The sequence below is a fragment of the Zalophus californianus genome, chromosome 11 (genome assembly GCF_009762305.2).
Source record: "Zalophus californianus isolate mZalCal1 chromosome 11, mZalCal1.pri.v2, whole genome shotgun sequence".
Lineage (NCBI taxonomy): Eukaryota > Metazoa > Chordata > Mammalia > Carnivora > Otariidae > Zalophus > Zalophus californianus.
In genome coordinates this window covers 60,851,870-60,879,494 of record NC_045605.1, presented here as the reverse complement: position 1 = coordinate 60,879,494, position 27,625 = coordinate 60,851,870, and the positions used below count along the sequence as shown (strand labels likewise).

The 27,625-nt window shown below is 37.8% G+C and overlaps 2 protein-coding genes and 1 pseudogene across 2 annotated transcripts; 1 reads left to right on the top strand and 2 right to left on the bottom strand.

Moving 5' to 3' along the window:
* Positions 1–219: 219 nt before the first annotated feature.
* LOC113913660 (olfactory receptor 52A5-like) lies at positions 220–1,209 on the bottom strand. The gene has a single exon (XM_035723000.1). The coding sequence runs from the start codon at positions 1,207–1,209 to the stop codon at positions 295–297; it is 915 nt and encodes a 304-aa protein (XP_035578893.1). The 3' UTR covers positions 220–294.
* An 11,196-nt stretch (positions 1,210–12,405) lies between these two features.
* On the top strand, positions 12,406–13,350 carry LOC113915222 (olfactory receptor 51V1-like). Its single transcript, XM_027581044.2, has one exon. It carries the CDS (start codon positions 12,406–12,408, stop codon positions 13,348–13,350), a length of 945 nt encoding a protein of 314 aa, XP_027436845.2.
* Positions 13,351–19,384: 6,034 nt separating this feature from the next.
* Positions 19,385–20,341, bottom strand: LOC113914319 (annotated as a pseudogene).
* Positions 20,342–27,625: the final 7,284 nt, after the last annotated feature.

The window sequence follows — 27,625 nt, the reverse complement described above, 5'->3', positions numbered from 1 at the left end:
GATTAAAGAAAAATCTTCATTGACTAAGCCAGAAACAAGTTTTCATGTTTTCTGCCTTTTATATCACCTACTGATAAGTTGATTCTGTATCCATAAAAGTTAAAATTGTTTAAATAGGAATCAGATCCTGTCTCCAAAGTAAAATCTAGAACTGTATATTGCAGCAGCACGAATGAGCTGGAGAAAGCACAAAATCTGACTCCAAAATAGTATTTCTCAAAGTGAAATTTTATTATTTGAAAAAAGTTAAATGAGAAATCAAGAAGGATCTTTAGAGTAGAAAATCTTGGACACTCAATATCGAATCTGTTTGGTCTTCACCCCATACACAATAGGATTGAGCAAAGAAGGGACAAGCAGATAAAGGTTGGACAGAAGAATATGAATGTAGGGTGGAATATGGAACCCCAACCTGCGTGTAAAGAAGGAGAAGAAACCCAGGAGATAAAACTCGAGGAAGACACAAATATGGGCAATGCAGGTGTTGAAGGCTTTGAGCCTAGCGTCCTTCTGCGGCAGATTGAAGACAGTTAGAAATATTTGGATGTAGAAGAGTGTGATGAAGATTGTGTCAAATCCAAGTATAGTGAAAGCCACAAACAGGCCATAGATCTTGTTGATTCGAATGTCTTCTGCTGCCAGCCTCACGATGACCATGTGCTCACAGTATGAACGGGAGACCACAGTGGTCCGGTAGTATTTCAGCAGACATTTGATGGGGATAAGACATGGAGCTACAAGGAGGGCTGCTCTGAGCATCACTCCAACCCCAATCTGAGTGAGAAGTTGGTGTGTAAAGACAGTTGCATGTCTCAGGGGATCACAGTTGGCCACATAGTGGTCCAGGGCCATGGCCAGCAGAATTCCTGATTCAATGGACTGGAAGGTGTGGATAAGCCACATCTGAAAGAGACAGGCATTAAAGTATATTTTTGGTAGATGAAACCAGAATATTCCTAGCATTTTTGGTAGGATGCAGGTACTAAGAGCAATGTCTGTTGCTCCAAGCATTGCCAGGAAGAGATACGTGGGCTCATGGAGGCTGCGTTCAGATTTGATGATGACCAGGAGCAGGGAATTTCCAAATAGAGCAATGATGTACATGGCACAGAAAGGAATTCCAATCCAGAACTGCAAAGACTCCAAGCCGGGGATCCCAATCAGTGTTAGTACTGGGGGCATGAAGACTGTGCCCCTGAGCTTGAACATTTTAGCTTAGAGCTGTCTGATTAATGCTTCAAATTTTGTATTGGGTTTCTCTCTTATTTATATTTGTTCTCATCTAGATTTATTGAAATTTCTAGAAACAGAAATTGAATGTGTTTTTAAAGGGCATTTTATCAAGCGTATGTGTTCACTGATAATATAAGTCTAAGAATGCATATACAGACTCCCAAAATTCTTTGTCTCTGTCTCTGTCTCTCTCTCTCTCTCTCTCCAGGAGGGCAGACAAATACACAGGACAATTCAATATGCAAAGCAGACCCAGTCACACCTGATATTGTATGTGCATTTGTGTGCATTTATCAGTTAAAGAACATTAGTTTGGATTTATAATAGGTTCAGGAATTTAAGATGTTCATGCATCACTTTTGTTTTTACCCAAGAGGAATTCATAGGCAGTCATTTAGTCTGCAGTCAATGCAAAGAGGGAAAAAAAGGATCGTTCACCATTCTGAGCAGTACTCTATACCACGGGAAAATAGGAAGTTACAAAGTAGTGACCTTGACTTTAAAGACAGTAATCTATTTGTGAAGATGCATTGTTATAATAAAAAGTTAAATGTCTCTGTGCTTAGTAAAGAAAAACTTAATATTATTAATATGTAATTCGTTGTTGACTTGATGCATATATGCAATGTAATCCCAATCAAAATCCCAGCAGGTTATTTTGTGTATATGCACAAACTGTTCTTCAGTTAATATGGAAAGGCCAAAGACCCAGAATAGCAACAGACACTGAAGATGAACAGAGTTGGAACAATGACACTACCATACTCTAGAACTTAACAGTGCAGTGATCAAAACAGTGTGGTAATGCAGAACAGACAAACTTATCAGTGGAACGGAACTGAGAGCCCACAAACAGACACACACATATATGCAGTTAACTGATCTTTGACACAGGAACAAAAGCAATTTAATGGAGAAAGAATAGCCTTTTCAACTAATGGTGCAGGAACAACGCACATCCGCGTGCAAAAATAAATGGATGTAGACAACAGACCTTACACATTTCATAGAAATTAACTCGGAACCAATCATAGTACTTCTAGACTGAAAATACGAAACTCTACAAATTCTAAAAGAGAGAATAGGATAAAACCTAAGAGACCTTGGCTCTGACAGTAACCTTTTAGTTAAGATTAAAAGTATGATCCATGAAAAAAGAAACTGATTAAGTTGACCTTCATTAAAACTGGAAACCATCTGTTCTGTGAAAGACATAGTTAAGAAAATGAAAAGACAAAGCAGAGACAGGGAAAAAAATATTTACAAAGTACATATTTGATAAAAGGACTTTTACTTCAAAATATATAAAGAACTCTTAAAACTCAACAATAAGAAAATGACCAAATTAAAAATGGGCAAAAATCTGAAAAGAAACCACACTGAAGAGGATATGTAGATGACAAATGAGCACATAAAAAATGCTCCACATCCTAGGTCACTAGGGAGTTTCAAAATGAAACAACAGTGCAATACTACCAACACCTTATTAAAATAGCTAAAATTCAAGACTTTGATATAATAAATGCTGGTGAGGAAGTGGAGCAACAAGAACTCTCATTCATTAATGGTGAAGATGTAAAATGGCACAGCTACTTTGGAAGACAGTGTACAAAGCTAAGCATAGGCTTATCATGAAGTCCAATAATTATGATCCTAAGTATTATCCAAATGATTGTAAACTTATATAAGCACAAAGCTTGTACATGAATATTAATAGCACCTTTATTTACAATTGCCAAAACTTGGAAGCAACCAGTATCTCTATCTTATATAAAGAAGCTGTGATACACCCACATGATGAAGTATGCAGTGATATAAAGAAATGAATTCTCAAGTTCCAAAAGAAATGGAGGAATTTTAAGTCCATGTTGCTAGTGAATGAGGTTGCCCTCAGAAAGCTACCTACGTGTGATTCCTACTACATAATATTCTGGAAAAGTGAAACTATAGAGACAATAACAAGATCAATATTCACCAGGGTTTCAGGGAGAAAAGAGAGGGGTGAGTAGGTAGAGCCCAGATTTTTAAGGTAGAAGAATATTCTATATGATACAATAATAATGGATATAAGGCATTATGCATTTGTCTAAACCCAAAGAAATGTACAACACAGGGGCACCTGGGTGGCTCAGTTGGTTAAAAGTTTGCCTTCAGCTCAGGTCATGATCCCAGGGTCCTGGGATTGAGCCCTGCATCGGGGTCCCTGCTCAGTGGGGAATCTGCTTCTCCCTCGGCCTTTCCCCCTGCTTGTGCTCTCTCTGTCAAATAAATAAATAAAATCTTTAAAAAAATAACAATGTTGTTGATCTTTAACATAAATATCAAACATTAGCTTTATTTTTCTCATTTATAGTGACAAATGTTGGTAGAAATGGCTCATAGTCACTTTCTGGTTCTTTGAGCCCTTGCTCTTGTAAAGCTAATTCTACTCCAAAAAGCTGCAGACAGGATGAAGGTATAAGAGGCTATCTCCACAAATTGTCCCTTTGTTAGTTTAATTTCAACACATACAAAATACCAAGGCTAAATGCCTTCTCCTTTGAAAGGACATGAATTGTGCATGCATATAAAATTTAGGGGGTTTCCACCAAGATAATCTCTGTATTGAAGGATCAATTAATTGAAAACTCCACTTGTCTGATGTTCTAACCAGTTGCTTCAGTGATCCCTGGGTAATCTGGGACTCATATAAATCGGAAATCACTGATATACAGCCTTTCCATTAGTTTAACTCTCAGATACGCCCAGAGTTCATGGTCTTGAATCTTGTTTGACTCTTTCGATTGATCTAATTATTCTGTACCTGGCACTTGCTATTCTTCTCACATGCCCTTACCTCTCTGAGCCCATCTACTCTGTTACTATCCCATCTCTCTCCTTCTCTCTCTCTCTCTCTCTCTCTCTCTCTCTCTCTCTCTCTCTCTCTCACACACACACACACACACACACACACACACACAGACACTTTAAAAAATTGTTCAGGCAGGTCCATTTCAGTTATTGGTAATATGTATAGATCATTCTCTCTTTCCAGTGTGGGAAGGAAAATATTTAGTCTCCACGGAAACTGTCTTCCCACCTGCCCCATCTCCAGTTTTTCATGCTTGCTGATCACTTTCTTTGCTATTCTCTTTTAGCTCTAAGAGAGACAAATCTCATCTGTGACCACATCATGCTAGACTCAGAACCACCTGAAGGAACCTTTATTCTGAGGATGACTTAATATCTAAGGGAAAGCTAGTTTCTACTCAGATGAGAATTTATTGGATCCTAATATCAAAGGATCTTTATACTTAAAAAAGACTCAAACCCCTAGCATTCCTTATATGATTTATTATAAGAACCTTTGGTTTTGGCCTCTCTGCTACCTTTTGTACTATTAATTCATTAGCAGGTAAACATCTATGAAGTCAGTTTAAATTTTTACAAAATAGTTTAGAGAGTTAGATGTATAAAATGAATGCTTTTAAGACCCCGAGTAGCCAAGGAATGTTGAAGCGGAAAAGAAAAGTTCGTGGCATCACAATTTCGGACTTCAAGCTCGATTACAAAGCTGTCATCATCAAGACAGTATGGTACTGGCACAAAAACAGACACATAGATCAATGGAACAGAATCGAGAGCCCAGAAATGGACCCTCAACTCTATGGTCAACTAATCTTCGACAAAGCAGGAAAGAATGTCCAATGGAAAAAAGAGAGCTTTTTCAACACATGGTGCTGGGAAAATTGGACAGCCACATGCAGAAGAAGGAAACTGGACCATTTCCTTACACCACACACAAAAATAGACTCCAAATGGTTGAAAGACCTCGATGTGAGACATGAGTCCATCAAAATCCTAAAGGAGAACACAAGCAGCAACCTCTTCGACCTCATCTGCAGCAACTTCTTCCTAGAAACATTGCCAATGCAAGGGAAGCAAGGGCAAAAATGAACTATTGGGACTTCATCAAGATAAAAAGTTTTCGCACAGCAAAAGAAACAGTCAACAAAACCAAAAGACAACTGACAGAATGGGAGAAGATATTTGCAAATGACATATCAGATAATGGGATAGTATCCAATCTATAAAGAACTTCTCAAACTCAACACCCAAAGAACAAATGATCCAATCAAGAAATGGGCAGAAGACCTGAACAGACATTTCTGCAAAGAAGACGTCCAAATGGCCAACAGACACATGAAAAAGTGCTCAACATCACTGGGCATCAGGAAAATCCAAATCAAAACCTCAATGAGAGACCCCCTCACACCAGTCAGAATGGCTAAAATTAACAAGTCAGGAGATGACAGATATTGGCGAGGATGCAGAGAAAGGGGAACCCTCCTACACTGTTGGTGAGAATGCAAGCTGGTGCAGCCACTCTGGAAAACAGTATGGAGGTTCCTCAAACAGTTGAAAATAGAGCTACCATATGACCCAGCAATTGCACTACTGGGTATTTACCCCAATGTTACTAATGTAGGGATCCGAAGGAGTACGTGCATCCTGATGTTTATAGCAGTAATGTCCTTTTGATGGCTGCATAATATTCCATTATATATATATATATATATATATATATATATATATATACACACCACATCTTCTTTATCCAATCATCTGTGGATGGACATCTTGGCTCTTTCCACAGTTTGGCTATTGTGGACATTGTAAGAGTGTTGTATGGTGACAGATGGGGTGGTAGTTATACTCCTAGTGAGCATAGCATACTGTATAGAGAAGTTGAATCACTATGTTGTACAGCTGAAACTAATGTAACAGTGTGTGTCAATCATACACAAATAAAAAATTTTGAAAAAATGAGTCTTCTGATGTGCATGTTCTTGACTGAGGTTAGACAAGGTGTTACTCATCCTTCTTGTTTCAGCTTTTATGCTCTTAAAATTAATTGTCCTTTTCCTGGTGTATTTAGTGCCATGCTTTAAGTATTTTTGTGCTTTGGGTGGTAATTTTATCTTATTGTGAAATCTTGCCATTTGCAATGACATGGATGGAACTGGACGGTATTATGCTGAGTGAAATAAATCAATCAGAGAAAGACATGTATCATGTGACCTCACTGATATGAGGAATTCTTAATCTCAAGAAACAAACTGAGGGTTGCTGGAGTGGTGGGGGTGGGAGGGATGGGGTGACTGGGTGATAGACATTGGGGAGGGTATGTGCTATGGTGAGTGCTGTGAATTGTGCAAGACTGTTGAATCACAGATCTGTACCTCTGAAGCAAATAATACATTATATGTTAAAAAAGAAGAAGAAGAAGATAGCAGGAGGGGAAGAATGAAGGGGGGAATTCGGAGGGGGAGACGAACCATGAGAGACTATGGACTCCAAAAAACAAACTGAGGGTTTTAGAGGGGAGGGGGGTGGGGGGATGGGTTAGCCTGGTGATGGGTATTTAAGAGGGCACGTTCTGCATGGAGCACTGGGTGTTATATGCAAACAATGAATCATGGAACACTACATCAAAAACTAATGATATAATGTGTGGTGATTAACATAACATAATTAAAAAAAAAGAAAAAGAAAAGGTAAGATTTCTACAAGCCTTATTCACAACCTTATTGAGCATAACAGCATCTTGCATTTAATAGCATTTAACAGAAACACTATCATGTTATATAGGTTCACTTGCCAATGTTGCTGTGAAACAAGCCAGGCTCATCAGCATTGAAAACCTGCTCATGCACAAAACCCTTTAGCAGATTTAGCAGATATTGAAAGTTTCTGTTGCTTCCTGATCTGTTGACTCTGCCCTGCCTGAAGTCTCACATTTTTCATGCCATATTGCCTTTTTTAAAAATTTTTTTATTATTTTTTTATTTATTTTTAAATCATGGCTTAAAGAAGCGTATCTCGTACGCACACATATTTTCTCTATAAGGTACGTCAACAGTCTTTTTACACTTTAGGAACATTGGACAAAACTTCAGCACTATGCTTGGAGGTCATTTCAAAGAGTAAAATTACCACCCAAAGCACAAAAATGCTTAAAGCATGGCACTAAATACACCAGGAAAAGGACAATTAATTTTAAGAGCATAAAAGCTGAAACAAGAAGGATGGGTAACACCTTGTCTGACCTCAGTCGAGAACATGCACATCAGAAGACTCATTTTTTCAAAATTTTTATTTGCGTATAATTGACACACACTGTTACATTAGTTTCAGCTGTACAGCATAGTGATTCAACTTCTCTATACATCATGCTATGCTCACCAGGAGTATAACTACCACCCCATCTGTCACCATACAGCACTATTACAATATCATTGACTGTATTCCCTATGTTGTGTCTTTTATTCCCATGACTTATTCATTCCATTACTGGAGGCCTGCATCTCCCACTCCCCTTCACCCAGTTTGTACATCCCATACCCTCCTCCCCTTGGCAACCATCAGTTTGTTCTCTGTATTTATAGCACAATACCTTTTAGGTCCATCCATATCACAAAGGGCAAAAACAACGATAACAAAATATCTTATCCTTTTTTTTTTTTGAAGATTTTATTTATTTGTTTATTTGAGAAAGAGAGAGGGAGCAAGTGGGGGAGGAACCAAGGGAGAGGGACAAGCAGACATCACACTGAGTGTAGAGCCTTTGGTCTCACCACCCCAAGACCATCACCTGAGCCAAATTCAAAAGTGAGACACCCAACCAACTGAGCCATCCAAGTGTCCCAAAACTTCAACCTTTTTTATGGTCACATCATATTCCTCTGTGTGTGTGTGTGTGCACGCACACACGCACACACATCTTCCTTATCCATTTCTCTATCAATGAGTACTTAGGATGTCTCTATGTCTTGGCTATTAATAAACATTGGGCTGTATATATCTTTTCAAATTAGTGTTTTTCTTTAGAAGACTCACTTTTTTCTACTCTTTGCATGTCCAAAAAATAATTGAATATTAATTTTGGGGTTACAAATAAATTTTATCAAGGAAGTGAATTTGCAAATATGGAATCTGTGAAAATGAGGATCGACTGTGCTTTCAATTCTGATTAAGAAAATAAAAAAAAAGTGTTTTTCCAGTGTTTTCTCTTTAGTGGTATCTACAACTTCTACCTTCAACAGTGAGAAAACTGGCTTCCACTAATTTTAATATATTTATTTTTTTATCACTATCATTGTATATGAGCAATCTCTTTTTGACATCCTGAACACTCTCCTATGCAGACTCTCATTCAACCCCATGCATCATCCCTCACTCCACTTGGGTTCCATACTCCATGACCTGTCTATCTCCAGTCCTTCTACACTATTTTCTCTTTCTTCTTCTCCTGGCCTTCCAATTTCTTTTAAATTTTCCCACAGTTCTTGAATATTCTGTTCTCTGTTAAAAATCATTTGTGTGTGTTTTATGCTAAGTGAATAAGTCAGTCAGAGAAAGCCAAATACTGTATGATTTCACTCGTATGTGGAATGTTAAGAAACAAAAGATCATAGGGGAAAAAGAGAGAAGCAAACCAAGAAACAGACTCTTATCTACAGAGAACAAACTGATGGTCACCAGAGGGGAGGTGGGTAGGGGGATGGGTGAAACAGGTGATGGAGATAAAGGAGGGCACTTGCTGTCATGAGCACTGAGTGATGCATGGAATTGTTGAATCACTGTATTGTACACCTGAAATTAACATTACACTGAACTAACTGGAATTTAAATTGAAACTTAAAAAATTACTTTTCTTTTTGTATTTGATTTTGGAAAGTTCTATTGACATATATGATTCACTGATTCATTACTTAGCATTGCCAGTCTACTGATGTGATCATCAAAGTTATTCTTTATTTCTGTTACTGTGTTTTTTATTTCTAGCATTTCATTTTGATTTTTTCATAGAATTTCCATCTCCTTGCTTACATTATCCATCTGTTCTTGTATATTGTATACTTTTTCTATTGGTGCCCTTACCATATTAATCATAGTAATTTTCAATTCCTTGTCTATGAATGTGACTCAGATCTGAGTCTTGTTCTGATGTTTACTTTGTCTCTTCAGCTTGTATCTTGGTTTCTTTTTAGCAGGAATTTAGCAATAAACTTTTGTTGAAGGATGGACAAAATACATCAATAATAGGTACTAAAATGCATAACCATTCAGTGTGTCGTTTTATATTAAACTAGTTACAAGTTGGAATGTTTAACATTTGCTGGGGTCATATGTGCTGAGGTTTTCAAATTCTTCTATTTTTTTTTTTTTTTTGTCTCTACTGTTGTCTTTAGGTTTCCTAAGAATGCCTTAAATAGAGTGTACACTGCAGGTTTTCAGCTGTAAACCACTGTTGATATACTAGGCCCTGTTGATACTCTGGTAAGGAGTTGGAGAGGGAAAACCTTCTTTAAACTTATGGTAAATCTGTCTTTTGGTGGGCCTGAGCTTTTAGGCTGAGATATTCACTGGTGTTAATTTGCTTCTCCCTCCCTTTTGGATGAGATAGGAAGACTATAGAGAGTTGGGGCTGGGTAATTCCCCTTTTCCCTTCTGCCTGAGCTGGCACTGGCAAAGTCTCTTTCATAGAGAGTAATAGGCTTTCTTTTTTTTCCTTTTTTTTTTTTAAAGATTTTATTTATTTATTCATGAGAGAGAGAGAGAAGCAGAGGGAGACACAGGCTTCCCCACTGAGCAGGGAGCCTGATGCGGGACTCGATCCCAGGAGCCTGGGATCATAACCTGAGCCGAAGGCAGACGCTTAACCATCTGAGCCACCCAGGCGCCCAGTAATAGGCTTTTCTTATGGACATCACACTAGATGTGTTTCAAAATGGCTAATTTCACCCTCTACCTGCTACAGACATAAGATGACTTTTTCTTCTTGGCTTTTCACTCTAAGAACTTTGTGTGTTTCTTAGAGGTAAGTTCATAGAAGTACACCGCCACATTATTAGAGTCCGCAGAACCCTCTCCTTCTCGTGTTAACCCATACTGAGCACCCTGAATTTTATCAACAATGCTGATTAAGTATTTTATTTTATTTAAGCATTTGTAGTTCTCTCAGCCTCTTTTGTCATTCTCTTTATTCGCCTTTCTTTTTGCATTTCTGGATCCTGGTTTGCCTCTATAACTTCAGTTCTCTGATGGGTTCAAGAGAAGAATGATTTTCAGTTTGTTTAGTTTTTATTGTTGTTGTAAAAATGGGAGTGATAACTTCCAGGGCCTTTACATGTCAGAATGCAAAGCAGAAGCCTAACAATTTGATTTTGAAATAAAAGAAATTATAATGCCATTATAATTGCACCCCAAAAATCAAATATTTGGCATTAAATTTAAAAAAAGAATGTTCAAAATACTAGAATGAAAACTACATTATAGTAATGGGAAGATCAAAGAATATACAGATTTAAATATATTCCATTTTCATGGATTGGAAGACGTGCTAATTTTCCCCAGTTTTATTTTTTGGTTCAACACAATCTCAATCAATATCTTAGCAGGTTTTATGCACATGTTTACAAATGTATCCCAATATTTATATGTATGGACAAAGGAACGATGGTAGCCAAAACAAATTTGGAGGACCTTGCTGGATTTTAAGACTTTTCTTATAAAGCCACAATAATCAAGGCAGGGTGGTGTGGTGAAAGAAGAAAGACACAGATTAATACCAGAATAGAGAGGTCAGAAACACCACATAAATCTATTCAAATGATTTTTGGCAAAAGTTCAAAGACAAACCAATTGAGAAAGTGTAGTCTTTTTCAAAATGGAAGTGCTGGAAGATAAAAATAAACTCAACGCCATTTATAAAAATTAATTCAAAATGGATTATAGAACCAAAGCTAAAATGTAACACTTCTAGGAGAAAACATGAGGAAGACTTGTGATCCTGGATTTGACACTGAGTTTGTAGATATAACATAGCATATACCTTCAAAGAAAAAAATATATATATATTGGAGTCTGTCAACATTAAAATAATTGTTTTGCAAAAGTCACTGTTAAGAGAAATAAAGGACAATTTACAACCTGACAATAACTATTTGCAAACCAAGTACCTGTTAAGGGTTTTGTAATTTAAATGTGTAAAGAACTCTCCAAATTCAATAAGAAGAAAAGAACTTCATCACAAAAGGGAAAATTATTTGAACAAGCACTTCACCAAGACCTGTATATATAACAAATAAGCATGTGAAAAGATGCAAAAAAAATCATAAGGGAAGTACAAATTAAAACCACAATGATATATCACTACACATGTATTAATATAGCAAAACAAAAGAAAACAAACAAACAAAAATCTGACCATACAAAGTATCAGCCTAGATGTGGAGGAACTGTAATTCTCATACACTGCTGGTTCGAATGTCAAATGGTAACTTGCTTTGGAAGACATGTTGGCAAGTATTTTAGAAAGTCAAATAAATATATACCATATGGTTTAGCTATTCTCTTTCTATTACCTGAGATGAAGTATTGGTTTGGTACTTTACAGTTTAAAATGTCATTTAGGTTATATAAAAAGATATAAGAGATACAAACACTCTGAGGGTCAGAAAAAGGAGAAATCTCATACAGAATAATAAGATACAGAAAAATAAAGAAAAATATAATGAAGTACAACTTAAAAGGGTAAATGATTTAGACAGGGGCTAACCAATGTGGAATGTGCAAAAAATAAAGTTCTGATTCCTCTCAGTTTGTTAGGATTCTCTTGATTAAATTGTAATGTTCTGCAAAGTTAGATTATTTTATTCAGTCCATTTCCCCTGGGATCTTACAGCCCCTTGGGAATAGTGAAAGAAACAGTTGTGGTACCCAGGAGAAAAATGCATTTCACATTTTACTGAGGATAATAACAGCTGTGGCAACAGTACACACAGATCACACCTTATCTTCCTTGAAGAATGAACAGACTCCCAGAAGTCCAGCCCCAAATCCAAATCCCATGGACCCGTTAACATCATTGTTTCTGCATAAAACCCCCTAGTCTCTTGGCATACCTAGTCACCAGCCCTTAAAAATCTCTGTCTAGACAATGGTTTTTTGCTTTAAAGAATACAGAAGCAGGTCTCTGTTTTCCTGGAGTTTATGACACTTAAGGAAACTGTGTTATATTTTAATTTATTTTCTTCCCCAAAGCAGACAAACATTACTAGAAATTAGGGGATCATAAACTGATCTAATTTGTGACATCTCTCTAGAAATATTTTCAGTCATCTACTAATGTCTCCCATCTCTATCTTGAACGTCAGTAGTTCCAGATTTATTCTCACTGGTTTTCCTGGCCTTGAAGTTCACTATGTCTGGATCTCCATCCCTTTCTCCACCATCTATGCTATGGTCTTCCTGGGAAACTGTATGGTGCTGCATGTGATCCGGACTGAGCCAAGCCTACACCAGCCCATGTTCTACTTTCTTGCCATGCTGGCCCTCACTGACTTATGCATGGGGCTATCCACTATTTACACGGTGCTGGGGGTCCTATGGGGGATCATTCATGAGATCAGCCTGGATTCTTGCATTGCCCAGTCCTACTTCATCCATGGTCTGTCCTTCACAGAGTCCTCTGTCCTCCTTGCTATGGCTTTTGACCGCTACATTGCCATTTGCAACCCACTATGCCACTCTTCCATCCTAACCAATGACAAAATCATGAAAATTGGGGTGGCAATCTTATGTAGGAGTTCTTTACTCATACCTCCAGTCATCATTCGCCTAAAGTTCTTAAATTATTGCTGCCCCCACATCCTTTCTCACTCTTTCTGCCTGCACCAAGACTTAATTAGAATGGCCTGTTCAGACATCCGCTTCAACAGTATTTATGGTCTAGCCCTGGTAATCAGCAACCTATTGTTGGATGCAGTGCTCATACTTATCTCCTATATCATGATCTTGCATGCAGTCTTAGCTATTGCATCACGGGATGAGAGAATCAAGTCCTTGCAGACCTGTGTATCTCACATCTGTGCTGTTTCAGTTTTCTATATCCCAATCATTGGCCTGACCATGGTGCACCGCTTTGGAAAACACCTCTCACCATTGGTTCATGTCCTCATGGGCAACATCTATATCCTTTTCCCACCTTTGATGAACCCCATTATTTACAGTATCAAGACCCAACAAATACGAAGGAGAGTCCAGAGATTGTTTTATCTGAAAAGAATGTAAGTCTTGAGATCAAGTGTGAATGTATTTAAAAGTCAACAAGTGGAGTTTAAAAGGGTAAAAGAGTCGGTAAGTAATTATAAATATATTAAATGATTTTTTTTTGTATGTTTTCCATGTTACTCCCTGTTTTTCCCCACAACCATAAGTCAGTGAAACTGATATGGGTTATATTGTGATCAACTTTATAAATCAGAAAATACATATCTAATGGGCTGAGAATCATATTAATCTATAAGGCACATTCATTATTAAAATGTAAATCTTACTATGTCCAGTTGAGAGAAGGTAGTTTGGGATCCACTCATTACAGAAAAGATAAATTTTACTGATTAAAGTCCTTTAAGTAATTATTAAAGTGTCACCAATGATCTTAGTCCATTTCCACTACCTTAGGCAGTATTCTTGTTTATTCAGCCATTCTCCCTGCTAACCACTTTAGCCACATGGTCATGTAATGGCGTAAATATCATAAAATATTTTTATATTTATATAAAAAATATATATATTTATATATATATATTATATATATATAATATATATATTTTTATAAAAAATATAAAAAATTTTTATATTTATATATAAAAAAGTAAAAAATACTTTTTTAAAAAAGTAGTGAGACAAACAACAAAATCCAAACTTGATACTAAATTACTCACCAGCCAAGTAATCTTTCCCTACTCCCTTCCTATGAGCAGTAATTGATCTAAAGATACTGACAAACAGTAATTGCCAGGGTAGAATGAAACAGACTTTTGTGATTAGTTTGTTTATCCAAATAATACAAATAGCAACTACCATTTGAAAACCATTTGGGGAGTGCCTGGGTGGCTCAGTCATTAAGCATCTGCCTTTGATCGCAGGGTCCTGGGATTGAACCCCACTTAGGCTTCCTGCTCAGCAGGAAGCCTGTTTCTCCCTCTCCCAACCCCCCTACTTGTGTTCCCTCTCTCGCTATCTCTCTCTCTCTCTGTGTCAAATAAATAAATAAATAATCTTAAAAAAAAAAAAAAGAAAACCATTTGGAAATGTTTCCTATGAGTCCACATTTCATTTAAATTTCCTGCCCCAGTTTAAAAACAGCAACAACAACAAGAGAGAGAAAATATAAAATGTTACTATGGCCAAGTAATATAAATGTTTCTTTTTAAAAAAATAATTTTTTTAGAGAGAGAGAGCAGGGGAGGGGCAGACAGAGAGGGAGAGAGAGACTCTCAAGCAGGCTCCACATACAGCGAGGGGCCCAACACGAGGCTGGAGATCATGACCTGAGCTGAAATCAAGAGTCAGATGCTTAACCAAATGAGCCATCCAGGTACTCCTCAATGTGTTTCTAATTTATCTCTCCATCAAGACTCTATGGTAGGTATTATTTTTGTTACATATATGGATAGTTCAAAACACATGAAAGTTAAATGATAAATCAAAGTTTGAGGAGGTAGTAAGTGATGGAATTTGGATATATTCTTTGCTTTAGTTTCAAATCACATGATGTTTCTTTCTTATTTTCCTTCTGTACTTTTTAATGTGAAGTTTAATAAATGGTTATGCAACCATCATAAAAATATCTCATGAATAAAAACAGATCACTAAAGTAAGTCATGGATGGTAACATAGTGTACATATTGAGACTCTATTGGTATGTGAGTTTCCTCAAAATATTATTGCTACAATTATATTTATGTAATCTATGTAATATAATTAAGGCAAGTTTTTTTGAGGTATACTTACAAACAGTAATTTGCTCTGTTTAGATGTGTGTGTGTAGTTTGATGAGCTCTGAAAAACATTTATAGTCATGTAGTCACCACGATAATCAAGATATGGAATATTTCTATCACTCCCAAAAGTGCCCTTTTACCTCTTTGTGGCCAGTCTTCTCCCACAACCCCAGGTTCTAGAAGTCACTAAACCGATCTCTCATTCAGTTTTCCCTTTAAGAGCAGGTCATGTAAATAAAATTATAAACAGTGTAATCTTTATATCTAGATTCCTTCTCTTGCAATAATGCTCTTGAGATACATTCTTGTTGTTGCTTATATGCACAGTTTATTTTTATGGTTGAATCTTATTCCACGTTATCACATAGAGTAAACTGTGTGTTCATTTATCAATTGATGGACATTTTAGTGTTTTACAGTTTTGATTTTGAATAAAGCTGCTATAAGCATACATACTATATGATTGTAAAAGTGTTTTCCCCAAACCCATAGAGTTTACCTTTGATGTTTATATCTTTACTTTTAATAATACAACAATCATCACAGTGACTGTAATCATTACCATCATCATCATAAAAATAATATTTAGTTTATATTTACCAGATGCCTATTTTATGCCAGGAACCATGGAAACACTACCATGACAGTGATTCTTGCTATTAATCTTCAGAGCAAATCTACAGGGTAAATCATAATCATTCAGTTTTGCAGATGAGCAAATTGAATAAAGGCATTTAAATTACTGACAAATAACAGTGGGGTGGTACAGCTTCACACCACTTTCACCTCTGTTACTATGGTTTCATTTTGCCTTGCCTTATATCTGATAGTTCAGCTTGTTTTTGTTGGTGATCCTGTTCATGATGTGAGTTCAGAATTTTAGGTTGTGTATTGATGTAAATATAGGTTTTCAAATGCATTACCAGTGGAACAAATTATTTAATAGGTTGTTCTTCTCTCAGCCAGCATTATGATATACCAAATCCTATGTAATAGGCTTTGTACTTTATACTCAAAAATCAAATGTGGTGAGTACTGTCTTTGTTTTGATTTCTAGTGTTAACATTGTTCCGAGAGACTCTATCTATGCTAATGGTGGTCTAAAACTCCAACTTCCCACTTACAGGTCAATTAAAGTTTTTGAGTTTAAAAAATATATTTTCTGTGGCATAACTTAACCTATTTCAGTAAGTTTTCTGTCAATTGGAAGTTGATGCTCTCTGCTGGATTATTTCTTTCCTCCATAGCTCTCTGCCACTCACTCCCATACAATTCCCTTATCGCTTGTGTTCAAGCGGAAACCAACATGTCCAGCCAACTCAGAGGAATTGGATGAGAGAACTGGATGGGCCCCTGGTCTGCATCTGTAGTACTTGGCTGAGCCTTGTTGAATGAACTTCATCTTACCTCCTTACTCTGCATGGGTCTCTTCTTTTTGCAACCTCTGCTGAAATTTGATAATTTTCTCCTGGATCCCACTTAGTGAGGCATCCATAAGGCTGGATCTTAATCTACAAGCCCGAAACCTAACCCATTTTCTCTTACTTCCCCAACTCTAACATTTATGTCTATGGCCCTTGGCTACAGACCCATGTTTCCCTAGCCAAAGCAACTCCCTTTTCAACTTCCCTAGTCAGGATTTGCCATGGTCTTTGTGTTCCCCACAGTGCTGTGAGGAACTCCTAGATTCATCTGTTGCCCTTGTGAAACAGAAGGAAACCAGTTCTCTGACTGAACATACCACATGGTCATTTTTATTCTAATGCTGCTCTCCCATGATGGCACGAGAAAACCTGCTAAGAAATCTCTCAGATATTTAAGCAGGAAATAAGGCATTCATCTCCCCCTGTTTTTATCTTCCTGTTCAAAACTCATTGGATTTCTATGTTTTTATGCCCTGACATTTTGAATGAGGGTCAGAGAGTGTGAAGCTGAAACTAGGACCTTGAAGACTGTATCTTCCCTCTCCTTTGCCATCTGTGTTTCTTCTCCATCTCACTGAAAAGGGTTCTCTTACTCCTCTTTTGTGTCTAAAAGGAAGTTCCTCTGCATCTAAACCTCCCTCCTTCCTACCCTTATTCTAGCTGGCACCCTCTAACAGAAGCACTTAATGACAGTAGACTTAGTGGAGGAAAAGAAAAATCAATAGTTTTCAAAAGGCAGAATATCTTGGTATTTCAAGGAATATGTATAGAATTTAAATATCTTTATGAAATATAGATATATAGATATACTCTGATAGATTTCAACTAAATCTTTCATCATGGTAATATATCTCAATTTTGGCAACTTCTATTTATTATAAAATAATTTTTATGTATTTTTGGCATAAGTTAAACTTTCTCTATTGTACTACATTTTTATCAATTCCCAACCCCAACATGTCCCTTCAAATGTGCAAGTAAATGGTTCTTTTAAAAATTTACACAATATTAGTAGAATTCTTTATATTTTTCCAGAATTTTTGTGCAAATATGCATGTATATATGATTCCTTATATGAATATGTATGTGTGTACATCCATTTATTTGAGAATACTTGGTATGTTCCATTTTATAACCTGTAATTTCTCTTTAAAACATTTTAGGCTTAGGGGTACCTCGGTGGCTCAGTTGGTTAAACATCTGACTTGGGCTCAGGTCATGATCTCAGGGTCCTGGGATCAAGCCCCTCTTTGGGGTCCTTGTTCAGCCGGGAGTCTGCTTGTGCTTCTCCCTCTGCCCCTCCCCCCTCGTGGGCTCTCTCTGTCTCTCTCTTAAATAAATAAAAAATATTAAAAAAAAATTTAAGCTTAGGGGTGCCTGGGTGGCTCAGCCAGTTGAGTGTCTGACTCTTTATTTTGGCTCAGGTCATGATCTCAGGTCATGATCCCACATCAGGCTCCTGGCTGGGTGTGGAGCCTGCTTCGATTCTCTCTCTCCCTTTCTCTCTACCTTTCCCCTTCCTTCTCTCTTAACAAAAAGCCCCAAAAACAAAAAATAAACCAAAACAAAAACCATTTTATCTTATTTCCATATTACCATTTTGTTGTAATTTTTTCTGTAATAATAACTATACCATATTTTAAGTGTTTTGTAATACATTCATCCTGTGCATTTATGTTTTTAGTTTTCATCTTCATCAGCATTGGTATGAGCAAATAAACACACATTTGTAAATTTGCATGAGTACTTGTACAAGTGAACATGTAAAATTCCTTTATTATTTATTATTTTATTAAATATTTATGTCAGCTGACATCCCATTGTTGCTTTAATTCCCTGATGAATATCTTTTACTATTACCAGTAGCATTAATAATTATTGCTCCTATCATGAAAAAAATGCAGTTCATAGCATTCACATGATGACCAGGATTGTTACTGCTACTTTAATATTCATTTGAGGAACAGATATGGATTTTTGATCCATTCTAATGCTTTAACTAACATATATGCTGATAATTCTTAAATTTCTATCTCTGACAAAATCTTTCTCCTGCCTTCATACTGAGAAATTAAAATGGTTTGATGCCCCAAGATTACCTAAATCATTATGTCCCAGAATGTCTGACGTTATGTGGAGAAAGGAGCCTCCTTTCTCTATCCTGCAGGTCCAGTGTTTGTGGGATGCAGACTGAATGTACTACTGGTAATAATAGCAGTAGGCAACAACCTTTGATTTTCACTGTGTTATGGACTGTTTTACAAGCTTTGTGTAAATCATTTTATTTAATACTTTCAACAACCTTTTACAATATGTAATGTTCTATGCTCACTAAAAGATAAATGTATAGAAATCCAGAAAGGGTAAATATTCTTTACCAAGGCGAGATATATGAAATTCAAAACTTGAACTTAGAGCTCAAATGTTCAGCTACTAGATCACAATGCTAAACATGTATTATTTTCTCTGAACTACAAAGATAATATGGAAAAATGAACAGAAAACCTGTTGAGTTGATTTGGGATTCTGTTTCATCCATTCTTTTTTAGGGTGTGGTTTTTCCTATTATGTTTTCCCTATTTTTGTGTTTTTCCTGTTTTTATTTTTCCTATTTTTCTGTGTCAATATGAAATTGAAGATAGTTATTGAGTTATTATGCTTTAAGTCTGTTGTAACTACACTCAAAATTTACAGAGTCTAAGGTGGTCTTGATCTGATACTACCCTGAACAAAATCAGCAATAAAATAAATGAAAAAGCAAATAAGTTTTTAACATGACTGTTATTGTCCTCTCCTAATGCTGTCATAATGTAAGTGTCTGATATAATTTGAAGTACTCTACAATTAGTGGAGTTACATAGAAAAATGAAAAATTAAGCTGTATAGTTAACATCAGCATAATTTCTTGCTCATAGAAAAGGTCTGGATAAATTTCTCCTGAATTTGCTTGGTCATAACTCCATAAATGACTGGATTCAGAGTGGATGGTACCACCACATAAAGATTGGCAAGGAGGATATGTACATGGAATGGTATATTGTGGCCCCCAGATCGGTGAGCAAAGAATGAAAAAAAGGCTGGAGTATAGAACAATAGGATAACACAGACATGGGAGCCACAAGTACCCAGAGCCTTGAGTCAGGCATCTTGGGAAGGAATTCTAAACACAGTACAGAGTATAAGGGCATAGGAGATGATGATAAGCACCATATCCAGGCATGTAGAAAATAGCGCCACAATCACCCCATTGTAGATGTTGACTTTGATGCTATCACAAGCGAGCCTGGCAATGCCCATATGTTCACAATATGAGTGATCAATAATATTCCTCCCACAGTAAGTAAGCCGATAAACCAGAAAAACCAAGGGGAAGCAGATGAAGAAACTCCTAATAACAGATGCAATGCCCATTTTTCCAATGACTGAGGGGGTTAGAATGGTAGTATATCTTAGTGGATAACAGATAGCTACATAGCAGTCAAATGCCATGGCCAGCAATATGGCAGACTCTGCCACAAAGATGAAGTGTAGGAAAAACATCTGGGACACACAGCAACCAAAAGAAATAATCCCATCTTGGAACCAGAAGATTGCTAGCATCTTTGGCGTGGTGACTGTGGAGAGAAAGATATCTGCCAAGACCAACATGGACAAGAAAATGTACATGGGTTCATGAAGACTGCGTTCAGTAAAGATCAGGGATAACGAGAGGGTGTTGCCTACAACGGCAACTATGTACATGGAACAGATGGGAATGGAAATCCATATATGTGCATGTTCTAGTCCTGGGATCCCAATCATGGTGTACCAGATATCTCTAAGGTTGGTGTGGTTTGAAGAGATTGTCATATTTTACTCTGTCCTCTGATATTGGACACTAGAATGGAAAGACAGAGAGAGAAGAGAGAAATCAGAGTTATTTTATCAGGTTTGAGTATGAATCTTGGCATTGGAATAAAGTTATTGCTTTAAGAAAGGTTCAGGAATGATTCAGGGATGGTCATTCAAGGATGATTCAGATAGACTTCATTAACATGAAAGTTACCATGACTGTATAGAGCTGATGCTACTGGTAGTGCTAATGGTTATAACTATAACAACAAAAAACATTTTATGGGTTTATAGTTTGGTCTAGGCACTATGGCTGATACATTATACTTATTGACTTAGCATCATACATGAAAATCTCTTAAATGCTCTTGCACATCATGGTTTTCCTTCTCGCTTGACTGGTCATTTCCAATGATTAATGTCACTTTCTTTCTGGTGATTAATCACACACTCCAGAAATACAGTTTTCAGAATACTGGTTTGGCCTTTGGGAAGTTCAACCACTAGGTAAGTAACAACCATTACTTCTGTAATTCAATATAAAGTCTTTCATCACCAAGTGAAAATAACTTGGCGAGAAAGAGATATCTAGATAGTCCTTGCTTTGCATAGTGCTTTATTAACTTAACATTGTGCATATTGGAATAATGTTCTCTCTTTCCATAGTCTTAGTATGCATATGTTTCAGTTAAAACAACACTGTGCAAATCAGGAGCTCCTATAACATCATTCTAACTCAGCAGAAAGTGTCCTATCTTCTACACACACTACATCCTCCCTTCATTCTCTCTTGTCTCCACTGCTTTTTTTCTCTCATTTAAAATATTTGTCCTTTCCTTCCCTTCTTTTTTTTCCTTTTCTGGTCAGACTTGAATACTTACTGGAGAAAAGAAAAAGGCAGCTCATAGGTAAGGAAATAACAACACAAAATGAGTTGCAAACACATGTAAGAGTTAAATAAGTTAATGAATATTTCTTTAAGTTCATTCTGTGATGAATACTATGTGAATAGAAACTATACGTATCCTTTATTTCAAGGATCTCCTACCCTTGGGAGGATCATGGGACATAGACAAAAGTAACCACCCTTCAAAACAGATCACGATAAGAATGATGGAAGACATGAAGTCTCATGTATATAACACAGAAGAGACATTATCTTTAGCTAGGGGGTGATGCAAAGACTCACTGAAATGTTGTTAGTAGATCTGTTTATCAGAAAACCTTTAGACTTCCAAGAGACTACCATTAGAAAAAAGAACCAAGACAAGTAAAAACCTAAAATGAGGAATTTTTTTTAAAGATTTTATTTATTTATTTGGCAGAGAGAGACACAGAGAGAGAGGGAACACAAGCAGGGGGAGTGGGAGAGGAGAAGCAGGCTTCCTGCGGAGCAGGGAGCCAGATGCGGGGCTCGATGCCAGGACCCTGGGATGATGACCTGAGCCGAAGGCAGACGCTTAACGACTGAGCCACCCAGGTGCCCCTAAAATGAGGAATGTTTTAAGTCATTGTAAAAGTCAAGTCATATAGTGTATCAAAGGCCTTGACACATGAGAAATATGACTGGACAAGTAGATTGTGCCTTGAAGATTCATAATTTTAAAAGTCAAGCTAACGGCTGATGGGCAAGATGGCGGAGGAGTAGGAGACCTAGATTTCGTCTGGTCTCAGGAATTCAGCTGAATAGGGATCAAACCATTCTGAACACCTACGAACTCAACAGGAGATCGAACAGGAGAGTAGCAACAACTCTCTGAACAGAGAAGCGACCACTTACTGGAAGGTAGGACGTGCAGAGAAGTGAATCCGAGGCGATATTCGGGAGGATAGACGGCGGGGGAGGGGCCTCCGCCGGCCGCTTCTGGCAAGTGCTAGAGCCGCGGAGCACAAAATCGGACCTTTTAGAAGTTGGCTCGGCGGAGGGACGTCGCTGCAGTGGCTAAGCGGGGGGGGGGGGGGGGGGAATCCTCCCGGGACAGTGTGGTCTCAGGACCCTTGGGGTCACAGAGAGACCAGGGGTGCCTGAGTGCGCCAGAGCTCCCAGGTATCAGAGCAGGGAAGCCGGCTGCAGAGACGGAGCAGAGTCGCGGGCTCTCAGCTCGGGGTTGCCATAAACTTTGATCTGCGGCCCAGTCGGGGCTCGGCTCCTCCAGCACGGACCCAACAAGCAGCAGATCCGGGGAGACTCCTCTTCCTTCCCGGGGAGGAGCGGCGCGGGAACGCACTGCAGGGATCTGCTGGGTTTGGAGACTCCGCGCGGGGTCGGGTGCCAGAGATAGCAACGCTCGATCACAGGCCGGGTGAGCACAGAGTGCGGCCGGAGACCGGGGACACGGAAGTGACTGCTTTTCTCTGGGGGCACACTGAGGAGCGGGTCCCCGAGTTCTCAGCTCCTCCGGGTGGAGATTGGGAGGCCACCATTTCTGCCCTGGTCCTCCAAAGCTGTACCGAAAGCTTGCAGGGAACAAAAGCTCCTGAGAGCAAACCGGAGCAGCTTCCTTAGCCCAGACCGAGAAGGGCGGGGCAATTCTGCCTCCGGCAAAGACATTTGGAAACCACAGCAACAGGCCCCTCCCCCAGAAGATCAGCACAAATGGCCAGCATGCCAAGACCAAGTTGATCGATCAAGGAGAATGGGAGAACTCCAGCGCTAGGGGAATACTGCAGATAGATTCATGGCTTTTTTTTTTTTTTTTTACCATGATTCATTATTTCATCAAAGTTAATTTTTGTTGACTGTTTTTTTTTATTTTTCTTTTTCCCTTTTTAAACCAACATCTTATCAATCCCCTTTTTAAAAAAAAAAAAACATTTTTTATTTTTCATTTTTAGAGTCATATTTTATCCCTTCATAGCAGTTACCCTTATTTTTGGCATATATATATAAGTTGTTCTCTCTTTAAAATTTTGAGGTACAGTTTCTTCTAACAGATCAAAATATACCCTAAATCACTAGTGTATGGCTTTGTTCTAGTCTCCTGCCTGATCACATTCTCTCCCTTTTTCTTTTTTTTTTTTTCTTAAATCTTCTTTCCTTTTTCAAACAACTTATCTTACCAAGTCCTTTTATAAAATCTTTTATAATTTTCATCTTTACAGTCATCTTCCATCCCTTCATTGTATCAACCCTTATTTTGTACATATATGTCTTTCTTCCTTTAAAATTTTAGGAGGCACTTTTTTCTAACAGACCAAAATACGCCCAAAATCTAGTGTGTGGCACTGATCTATGCACTAGGCTGATCATATTTGTTCATATTCTGCTTTTTTTGTATTGTTTTGTTTTTGTTTTTATCTTTTTTTTCTTTTTTTTTCTCTTTCTTTTTTCTTTCTTTCCCTTTCTTTTCCCCTGGTTTCAGGTCTTTTCTGATTTGTATACAGTATATTTGCTGGGGACGTTGTAAACCTGCTAGCATTTTGTTCTCTCATTCATCTATTCTCCTCTGGACAAAATGACAAGACGAAAGAAATCACCTCAGCAAAAAGAACAAGAGGAAGTACCGTCAGCCAGGGACCTACTCAATACGGACATTAGTACGATGTCGGACCTAGAGTTCAGAATCATGACTTTAAAGATACTAGCTGGGCTTGAAAAAAGCGTGGAAGTTATTAGAGAAACCCTTTCTGGAGAAATAAAAGAACTAAAATCTAACCAAATCGAAATCAAAAAGGCTATTGATGAGGTGAAATAAAAAATAGGGGCACTAACTGCTAGGATAAATGAGGCAGAAGAGAGAATCAGCGATATAGAAGACCAAATGATGGAAAATAAAGAGGCTGAGAAAAAGAGAGAGAAACAACTACAGGATCACGAGGGCAGAATCCGAGAGATAAGTGATACGATAAGACGAAACAACATTAGAATAATTGGGATCCCAGAAGAAGAAGAGAGAGAGAGAGGGGCAGAAGGTAGATTGGAGCAAATTATAGCAGAAAACTTCCCTAATGTGAGGAAGGAAACAGGCATTAAAATCCAGGAGGCACAAAGAACCCCTCTCAAAATCAATAATAATAGGTCAACACCCCGAAATCTAATAGTAAAACTTACGAGTCTCAGAGACAAAGAGAAAATCCTGAAAGCAGCTCGGGAGAAGAGATATGTAACCTACAATGGTAGAAACATTAGATTGGCAACAGACCTATCCACAGAGACCTGGCAGGCCAGAAAGGACTGGCAAGATATCTTCAGAGCACTAAACGAGAAAAATATGCAGCCAAGACTACTATATCCAGCTAGGCTATCATTGAAAATAGAAGGAGAGATAAAAAGCTTCCAGAACAAACAAAAACTAAAGGAATTTGTAAACACGAAACCAGCCCTCCAAGAAATATTGAGAGGGGTCCTCTAAGCAAAGAAAGAACCTAAAAGCAGCAAAGAGCAGAAATGAACACAGACAACAGACAGTTAACAGTCACCTTACAGGTAATACAATGGCACTAAATTCATACCTTTCAATAGTTACCCTGAATGTAAATGGGCTAAATGCCCCAATCAAAAGACACAGGCTATCAGATTGGATTAAAAAACAAGACCCATCGATATGCTGTCTGCAAGAGACTCATTTTAGACCCAAAGAGACCCCCAGATTGAAAGTGAGGGGGTGGAAAACCATTTACCATGCTAATGGACACCAAAAGAAAGCTGGGGTGGCAATCCTTATATCAGACAAACTAGATTTTAAAAGAAAGACTGTAATAAGAGATGAAGGAGGACACTATATCCTACTTAAATGGTCTATCCAACAAGAAGATCTAACAATTGTAAATATCTATGCCCCGAACATGGGAGCAGCCAATTATATAAGGCGATTAATAACAAAAGCAAAGAAACACATTGACAACAATACAATAATAGTGGGGGACTTTAACACCCCCCTGACTGAAATGGACAGATCATCTAAGCAAAAGATCAACAAGGAAATAAAGACTTTAAATGACACACTGGACCAAATGGACTTCACAGATATATTCAGAACATTCTGTCCCAAAGCAACGGAATACACATTCTTCTCTAGTGCCCATGGAACATTCTCCAGAATTGATCACATCCTAGGTCACAAATCAGGTCTCAATCGGTACCAAAAGATTGGGATCATTCCCTGCATATTTTCAGACCACAATGCTTTGAAACTAGAACTCAACCACAAGAGGAAAGTCAGAAAGAACTCAAATACATGGAGGCTAAAGAGCATCCTACTAAAGAATGAATGGGTCAACCAAGAAATTAAAGAAGAATTTTAAAAATTCATGGAAACCAATGAAAATGAAAACACAACTGTTCAAAATCTTTGGGATACAGCAAAGGCAGTGCTGAGAGTAAAGTATGTAGCAATACAAGCCTTTCGCGGAAAGAAGAAAGGTCTCAAATACACAACCTAACCCTGCACCTAAAGGAGCTGGAGAAAAAACAACAAATAAAGCCTAAACCTAGCAGGAGAAGAGAAATCATTAAGATCAGAGCAGAAATCAATGAACTAGAAACCAAAAGAATAGTAGAACAGATCAATGAAACTAGGAGCTGGTTCTTTGAAAGAATTAACAAGATTGATAAACCCCTGGCCAGACTGATCACAAAGAAAAGAGAAATGACCCAAATCAACAAAATCGTCAATGAAAGAGAAGGGATCACAACCAACACCAAAGAAATACAAACAATTATAAGAACATATTATGAGCAACTCTATGCCAGCAAATTAGATAACCTGAAAGAAATGGGTGCATTCCTAGAGATGTATCAACTACCAAAATTGAACCAGGAAGAAATAGAACACCTGAACAGACCTATAACCACTAAGGAAATTGAAACAGTCATCAAAAATCTCCCAAGAAACAAAAGCCCAGGGCCAGATGGCTTCCCAGGGGAATTCTATCAGACATTTCAAGAAGAATTAATACCTATTCTCCTGAAACTGTTCCAAAAAATAGAAATGGAAGGGAAACTTCCAAACGCATTTTATGAGGCCAGCATTACCTTGATCCCAAAACCAGACAAAGACCCCATCAAAAAAGAGAATTACAGACCAATATGCTTGATGAACATGGATGCAAAAATTCTCACCAAAATACTAGCCAATAGGATCCAACAGTACATTAAAAGGATTATTCACCATGACCAAGTGGGATTTATTCCTGGGCTGCAAGGCTGGTTCAACATCCGCAAATCAATCAACGTGATACAATACATTAACAAAAGAAAGAGCAAGAATCATATGATCCTCTCAATAGATGCAGAAAAAGCATTTGACAAAGTACAACATACTTTCTTGATCAAAACTCTTCAGAGTATAGGGATAGAGGGTACATACCTCAATATCATAAAAGCCATCTATGAAAAACCTACAGCGAATATCATTCTCAATGGGGAAAGGCTGAGAGCTTTTCCCCTAAGGTCAGGAACGCGGCAGGGATGTCCACTCTCACCACTGCTATTCAACATAGTATTAGAAGTCCTAGCCACAGCAATCAGACAACAAAAAGAAATCAAAGCCATCCAAATCGGCAAAGAGGAAGTCAAACTCTCACTCTTTGCAGATGATATGATACTGTATGTGGAAAACCCAAAAGACTCCACCCCAAAACTGCTAGAACTCATACAGGAATTCAGTAAAGTAGCAGGATATAAAATCAATGCACAGGAATCAGTGGCATTCCTATACACCAACAACAAGACAGAAGAGAGACAAATCAAGGAGTCGATCCCATTTACAATTGCCCCCAAAACCATTAGATACCTAGGAATAAATCTAACCAAAGAGGCAAAGGATCTGTACTCAGAAAACTATAAAATAGTCAGGAAAGAAATTGAAGAAGACACAAAGAAATGGAAAAACGTTCCATGCTCATGGATTGGGAGAATCAACATTGTGAAGATGTCAATGCTACCTAGAGCAATCTACACATTCAATGCAATCCCCATCAAACTACCATCCACTTTTTTCAAAGAAATGGAACAAATAATCCTAAAATTTGTATGAAACCAGAAGAGACCCAGAATAGCCAGAGGAATACTGAAAAAGAAAAGCAAAGCTGGCGGCATCACAATTCCGGACTTCCAGCTCTATTACAAAGCTGTCATCATCAAGAGAGTATGGTACTGGCACAAAAACAGACACATCGATCAATGGAACAGAATCGAGAGCCCAGAAATGGACCCTCAACTCTATGGTCAACTTATCTTTGACAAAGCAGGAAAGAATGTCCAATGGAAAAGAGACAGTCTCTTCAACAAATGGTGTTGGGAAAATTGGACAGCCACATGCAGAAGAATGAAACTGGACCATTTCCTTACACCACACACAA